Source organism: Ziziphus jujuba, chromosome 3 (genome assembly GCF_031755915.1).
Source record: "Ziziphus jujuba cultivar Dongzao chromosome 3, ASM3175591v1".
Lineage (NCBI taxonomy): Eukaryota > Viridiplantae > Streptophyta > Magnoliopsida > Rosales > Rhamnaceae > Ziziphus > Ziziphus jujuba.
Window position 1 is genome coordinate 4,659,138 of NC_083381.1, and position 7,779 is coordinate 4,666,916.

Here is a 7,779-nt window from a genome sequence, read left to right on the forward strand (position 1 = left end):
TCATCTGAAGCCGTAAAAACTTTTAGTTGGCATGAACTCTTAAATGGGATAGGGTATTTTGTCATAACTCATAAATAAGAATGCATGCTGGTATTTTGTTTTGTTTCTTGCTTTATGCAGGAGTGTGTATAATCCGTGGGAATAACAGTACAAGACACAAGTAAAGGAATCATAACTATGATTTTTAAAAAAGTTAAATATCATTCTTCTCTCAAATTTAACATAAATTCAATGGCGCTCCACGGATTTCAAAAATCATCTACCTTTCTTGTTATTATATCCATACCCTTGGGATTGAACATTAATCTCTTTAATTCACACCGTCTATAGATATATAAATTGACATTATTAAAATCTTTACTAAGTAGGATAAATTGTAGGTGTATGAGAAATTCTCTCTTTGTAATTTCTACATGCAAAGAGTGGTTGCATAAGAAACAGCCAAGATGGTCATCGCTGTTTGGTTCAAACAGGTGATTTCGTTGGGTAGCATAATCAAATAGGTGATATTGACGGTAGACATAAATTATGGTGCAAGTGTACTGTTAAAAAAAATTATCATTTCCATAACAAACTTTATTTATATACAAGGCTTTCCTACTAAAACAGATTCCACCATTCTTCCATCAAATATCCTGCTCTTTCCCCCTTTAGGCAGGTTCAGATACTGATGGAAATCTAGATTGACTTTGATTAAAGTCTGAAGGAGAATGATACAAAGAGCAATAAAAAAAACAAATGTCATGAATTTGTATAGCGTTATTGGCAGATTGCAGCCAACAATTTACATGCCTTTTGCTCTATAGATGCAAAACAACAAAAGCAAAAGATTGAAGAATTTACACAATGTTGTTTTACTTATAAAGAACATTACTTTTTCAATGTTGATGAATTTGAACTTACAATATCATTTCAGGTTCTATCATTAGAGTGGATGGCAATGTCATTTCTGTGAGTGAGTTTATGTGTCAAGTTTAGCTGATTCAAACCCCATATTCGGATTGTGCGATCGTCACTGGCTGAAGCCAACATGTGAAGATTTGCAGGACTCCAGCTCACAGAGTTTACAGCTCCAGAATGCCCGGGCAATGTCAATAGAAGCTCCCCTGAACTTTTGTGCCATATGTAGATCTGCAACAAGGAATATTATGCCTATTATATATGTCTTCTTGACCCAAAATACAAGCATATTCAGCAATGGAGTAAATCCAAACAGGACAAGAACATGCTTTTCTACCTGTGCACGACACAAAAAAAGGTTTGAAGACTTCTGGTTCAACAAAGCCTCACTGGGTTTCCAAACCAATTTTGTTATCCCAGCCCAAACACAGAATTAAAATAAGTCACCTGATGATAAATTGCCGACAAGTCTGCATATCTACAAGGCCAATAACTAAATGAACTATAACTACAAACTGACTGATTATTCTACAAGATCACTACTACAAAAACAAACCATGATTTGCATGAACATCAAGTAGTCTAATCTAAACAAACTGATAACAGTACCATGTTAAAATATTTATAACTACTTCCCCTTGGTTTGCCTTTTAATATTTTGGTTGTCCACCACTTCCTGGACAAATTTGAATTGACCGTTCAAAAGAATTGATTTCACAATAGCTCCGAATTAAAAAGAAAATAAATTAGGTGAAGATTTCTAACTTACTACCTATGAAGCACCCAAAAAGAAATAAACATGTGCGCACAAAGGATTGTGCACATAAAGGCATAAAGGAGTCATAAAGCAATCAATATTAATATATGGTACCTGTGAATCCTCACTCCCACTTGCAATAAAGGCTTGCTCAAATCCACCAAAACAAGATCTAATAACAAACCGGTCACGCTTATGGCCTTTGTACTTGGCAACAACCTTAATATCACCCTCCAAACTCCACAGGTGAATTTCTTGGTTTATAAGATTGACCAATAGGAACTTATTGTCCTTCGACAATGAGAATGAAGTAATCACTTCCTCCTCTTCAATCATGCTCTCCCAATTTGCCTCCCTGTCAAGCAATAGTATTGCAGTTTCTTTACATATGCTTAAGATCCTCTTCCCATCATCAGTTATGGCCATGTCTGATATTTTGACTGTCCGCTGCCCCTTCCAACATTCAAGCTCTCTTCCTTCCAAATCCCACAGGCAGATGCTCTTATCAGTCATGCCAGAGAATATCCCTTTACCATCAGGAAACCATCCACATGAAATCAGGCCGACACCATTTTTTTCGTAAACTTGGAGGCATTCTCCGGAACTGACATCCCAGCGTCTAACAACTTCCTCCTGTCCACATGACAGAAGCTGTTGATCATCAGGGCTCCATGAAACAACCAACACTGGCTTCCTGTGACCAGTCAATACATGTTTCGGTGATACTGGGCCATCCTCTTGAACCTGCAAGAGTAATTTATCTCAATTCAATTTCTAAATGAAAAAAGAAAAATGAAATTCACACAGCAATTGAATAGATATTCATAAACAAATAGAAATCCTCTCTCTCTCTCTCTATCAAACACACACACACACACACACACACACAGAGACCATCCCCATAAAAACAATGCATGCATAAAAATGAAACACAAGATGCTCTCTCTCTCTCTCTCTCTATATATATATATATATATATATAACAAACACACAAACACACACACACGTACCATCCTCATTTCAAAAAAAATAAAATAAATAAAATTGCATGCATAGATATGAAACACAAGATGTTCTAAAGATTTAAAATAGGAGCAGTATTAATGATCGACCAAATCAATCTCAATAATTGAAAGTCAGAATTCAAATAGAATGTTACCTCCCATATAATTGCTGACTGGTCTTTAGAAGCTGAAGCTAAGTATTTCCCATTATGTGAAAATTGTAGAAACCACACTTCATCACTATGCACTACTAGTGTCTGTAATAAGAATGAGAAAGGGAAAATTTGGCATATTTTGCAACATATAAATAAATAAATAAAAGAGACAAGAAAAGGAAAGAACAACTCTCGTGCAGTCCCACTGAGGTAAATTAGCAAGGGACACCATATGTAGGTTGAAAAGACAACTAAACCAAGTTGTCAATCATAAACAATTATGATCATCATGATTATATCAGTATGGATTACAATTGGCAATAATAACAGATAATGATCATGAACCTAAATGCATACACCATCAAACACGAAGTTATAAGAAAACAATAAAACTAAACCAAATGTGAGAGAGATTGAGAAAAATAAGATGCAGGACGAGTGCTTGGTATGCATTTATAAAGTGTCAAATAAGTATAAATTTAAACCATTTTGCATGTGAAAGGACCCAATTTCTGTCCTCTGTTATTGGGTGGGCCTACAGGTAGAACTATCTATCAACTATGTTAGCTTGATACACTAGTTGAGCCCACATCTAATCATCTAAAGTTGTCGGGATTAGCGGTAATTTAACAATAGGCAGTACAAGTGCAATATTAATGTTCAACATTTGCTATTCCTGCACTTGCAACAATGTGTTCATTGAAGAATCTTAACATCGGCAGTATATTAGCACAGAAACTAAATTTATATCTGCTCTCTGAATTATATTAACTTGATGGATTAACTAATAGAAAAAGTTTTACTTTTTGCACATATTGTTCCAATAGATAATCGGCTTATAGGGGAATGAAGAAAAGAAAAAATTTACAAACCAAGCATATAAGGCATCAGAAGCAAATATGAATCAGTTCAGAAGACATTTAACCTGTAATGTTTGAGTAGGAATCTGGGTTCTTCCACATTGATGATCCGAATATAAAGACAGATCAGTGTCCAGAGCATTATGAAACGCACAAGCATCTCGCTGCACATCAAGAGCCTGTTCAACTAAATGCTCCAACCTTTTTTCAGGTATCATCAATGCAGCTGGAAGCAAGTTCTGCAGTTTCTGTACGAGATTTTCCCTTGACGTTGCAACATCTTCATTTGGACTTGAAAATTCAGATGAAGGAGAGAAAATGCATTTAGCAAGTTCATGAACTCGGCTGCTGTTGATTTGAAGAGGCACGATCTCATTTCTAAGTGTATCTAAAGCAGCATTGACTTTTTCAGTTTTCAGAAGCTCAAGGAACTTCTGTTCCAAAATCAAGAAAGATGCTAAATTGACAGCCTTTTCATCCAAGAGATCAATTGTTCGCAATGTGGAAACACTGTCATTCCATTTTCCGTCCACAACTTGTTGCATAAACAAGTTAACCACAGAACAGTTCAACGGTATCCCTGATTCTTCCTCTAGAATGGCCCCACTCTTGTTATAACCAAGTGAGTATAATGCCCTTGTTATGATCTTGACGAATTCAGATCTTTTTATGACTCCTTTTGAACCAATTGTTTCCCCATCATCTCCTTGGGAGGGTAGAGGCCTGGCCATCGAGTCTCCCAAAGAGCAAGCTATGGAATCTGTGAAAGATGATGAATCTTCTAAGCTATTTGGTCTTCCCTTTATGCGTTTCAAAGGTGGTTCACTGTCCTCTATAGCTCCCATGAAATGCCCAACTCAGCCCATATAGTTTCTACAAGTAAACATAAAAGAATATTGAATCACATAGACACCCCGACAAACACTAGAACAAAGAATTGCATTCATGCAAAATATAAGACAAATCAATAAGAAACAGCATATTGAAACACAAAGCCATGAATTCCATAAACAACAAAAACCCCAACTCAAAATTTTGAACTTGCAAAAAGTCTGATAGACACCGCATTACCAAGTTACCATATTGGATGATATTAATTATCATAAGCATCTAAGCATCATCCTTAAGGAGCTTCAAACGAAGAAATACGTGAAGCTCAGATTGATTGTTGTGGTTCTATTTTAACATCAGATTGGTTGTTGTGGTTCTCTCAGAATTTGATCAGAAGAAAATCAAAACCAAAAATATAATGCAAAAAAATCGTTAAAACAGAAAAGCACGAAAACCCCCAAGTTTTCCTTCATCCCTCATATCCCAATTATTGAAGGGGAGAAAAAAAAAAAAAAAAAAAAAAGCTCTACTATTTTTCAGTTATGTTTGGCAGCATTAACTAAATGATAATTCAATTCCTAAATTATTTAAGAGATTATATTAAAACCAAGAGAAAGAAAAACAACTATCTGCGGCATCATAATTTCTAAGGAATGCACTAATCTAACCAAAAGTGTAAAGCGAAAGGAAAGCATCTACAGGAACTCAAAAAACCCATAAAGAGATGGTCCAAAATTTTCTGTACCAGGGAGCATTTATACAGTATGAGAAACCAATTCCAGAGTCAAAATCCTTCCAATTGAGAAATACCCAGAAACCAAAACAAGATGAAACCGAAGAAACTGGCGGTGTTTTCCACAGGAAGAGAAAGAGTGTGGATAAAGACAAAGGAACAAGGGAGACCGAAAGCAATACCACCGAAAGTCATGTGCATAGAGAAGAGTGTGATATAGATGGAAAAGATTGAATAAAATTTAAAGTTTAGATTTTTATTTAATTTAGCCTTTGGCAGTTGGCACAGAGAGAGCGAGAGTAGATAGAGATAATGGTAATGGATAATGGTAGAAATATAAAGAGAAGGCTTTCAAGACAGCAAGAGCAATTCGAGTATAACCAACTGCAGCCCCATCCATGTGGACATTGTCCATTTTCTGCCTCTTCCAATAAGTCTTCTCAGCATTCCGATTAGGACAAGCTTTAGGATGAGTTTCTGCTTCACTGACCCAATTTGCCATTACCAAAGCCCATCTAAACTCGTTGGAAAACTTTTACCAAAAGTATAAAAAACTTGTTGGGAAAATGACCCAATCTTTCATATTGGAAAAACGGGATATGCTACGTAATTTATGGTATCTTCTTTAGGATGTTGTTCCTCCCCTACTTTCTCGCTTCCCTTTTATGATTTTTCACTTTTAGGTAGGTATTCCAACTTGTCATGTTATGTTATGATTTCTTCACTCAAATACAAATAATTAATCTTTCATATTGGAATATGTAATATAAATCCTATTTTGTAACTCGTAATAACTAATTTAATCTATTAAATTCATTTATAAAATAAATTTTTAAATAAAATTAAAAAAATAATTATATAAAAAATATTAAAATCAAAGTAATCAATACAAAATTATATTTCATAATGGTTAGTGGTTAAAAAAACAATTATATTTACAAAATTGGATATTAAATAGATGAATTGAAACATTACATATGCGAAAATAATATTGAGCAATATCAACAAGTAATAAAATATTTAATAAATATAATATATTACCGAAATATTATCGTGTTTTACTATTAACAACCTGTTAATTATCATGTTTTATTGTGTTGCATTGTTATGGACTCAATATTGTAAAGGCAAATCCAAACACTCATAATATCGCATGAGTTCGTATCATATCATGTTTTCGTATCAAGTAGAATTTTGTCAGGTCTACTACTTTAGGTCTTGAATTTTTAAATTTTTTTAGTTAAAAAATAATTATATTTACAAAATTAAATATTAAATAGATGAATTAAAACATTACATATAGGAAAATAATATTGAGTAATATCAACAAGTAATAGAATATTTAATAAATATAATATATTATTGAAATATTTTTCTTAGTATATTAACTGGTTATTATCGTGTTTTACAATTAACAACCTGTTAGTTATCACGTTTTATTGTGTTGATATTGTTATAGACTCAGATATTGTAAAGACAAATCCAAACAGTCATAATATTTCAAGAGTTCGTATCGTATCATGTTTTCATATCAAGTAGAATTTTGCCAGGTCTACTACTTTAGGTCTTGAATTTTTAATTTTTAATTTTTATTTTTATGATGAGTTGAGGGAACTTTTTTTGTTGAAAGAGAATTTAGACTCAAGTATTATAAAATGAAATTGTGTCTTTTCCTATTAGACAATGTCTTGAACTTTTAATCCTTAAAATGTACTTTTAATCAGTTTTAGTTGTACTGAAAAAAAAAAATCGATCAAGTGTTTGGTTAACGAATGTGTAAAAATTGTTATAGGTTTTAAAATCAATGCCTATACATTTTTTACATAATAATGTTTAATTGTTGTAACCATATAAGATGACTAAAAAAGACATTGCTTATTGTTATATCCTTAATAATAATATTATTATTATAAGGTTGACATTGTTTCTTCATTTCATGATGTTGAATTCCTAGCTTGCTTGAAGTTTGGGGAAGTAGGGGTATGCAAGCTTAATAGGTAAAGAGTTATCCGATGCCACAAACAATACTTGAGATGCAAGGGAAGGGTCATCATGGAACTTAATCCTAGTAATCATTTTATAGGTAGAGACCACGGGTTTTGCATGTTGAGTGCTAATCACCGGTTTAATAGGCTCTACAAGTTCTACAACTTAAATGGTGGCCATGGGATTGCAGCTAAATTTTAAGATTTCTTTATGTCCTCATCTAACGATGGATTGCGATCTTTATCTCTTCAAAAATATACCTGTAATTCTTTACCTATTCTTTCCCCATGCTTTTCAGTTTCTTCATTTTCTTCACGTAAAGTAAATGCGTATAACAAATTATCGATCATGGTTGAGGGAGGAGTTTGAGCTGTAGTGGGACTCTCAGATATATCAGTCACACATGGATCAACTAAAGCGGGCTTATTTAGAATATTAATGACAATTAGATTATGAGGTGTACAATTAAATTCTAATAATGGCCCATGTGACATACATTGTTTAGGGATATTATTATCTTTAGAGGTAAGAATGGTGGAGTGGACTCTTCTAT

At 33.6% G+C, this 7,779-nt stretch overlaps 1 protein-coding gene across 2 annotated transcripts; it reads right to left on the minus strand.

Annotated features, from left to right (window-relative positions):
* Nucleotides 1-726: 726 nt before the first annotated feature.
* LOC125423411 (WD repeat-containing protein 26 homolog) lies at nucleotides 727-5,780 on the minus strand. 2 transcript variants are annotated; one of them, XR_009638269.1, is made up of 6 exons: nucleotides 5,253-5,780; nucleotides 3,742-4,549; nucleotides 2,817-2,918; nucleotides 1,772-2,401; nucleotides 1,238-1,378; nucleotides 965-1,131 (listed from the first exon to the last, which is right to left on the minus strand). XR_009638269.1 is itself a non-coding variant. In XM_048477311.2 (5 exons), exons 2-5 carry the CDS (start codon nucleotides 4,519-4,521, stop codon nucleotides 913-915), a joined length of 1,731 nt encoding a protein of 576 aa, XP_048333268.1. In that variant the 5' UTR covers nucleotides 4,522-4,549; nucleotides 5,253-5,761; the 3' UTR covers nucleotides 727-912. The 2 variants fall into 2 exon arrangements, 1 of the variants encoding a protein (XP_048333268.1); XM_048477311.2 differs by lacking the exon at nucleotides 1,238-1,378 and having other exon boundaries at nucleotides 727-1,131; nucleotides 5,253-5,761.
* Between the last annotated feature and the right edge of the window lie 1,999 nt (nucleotides 5,781-7,779).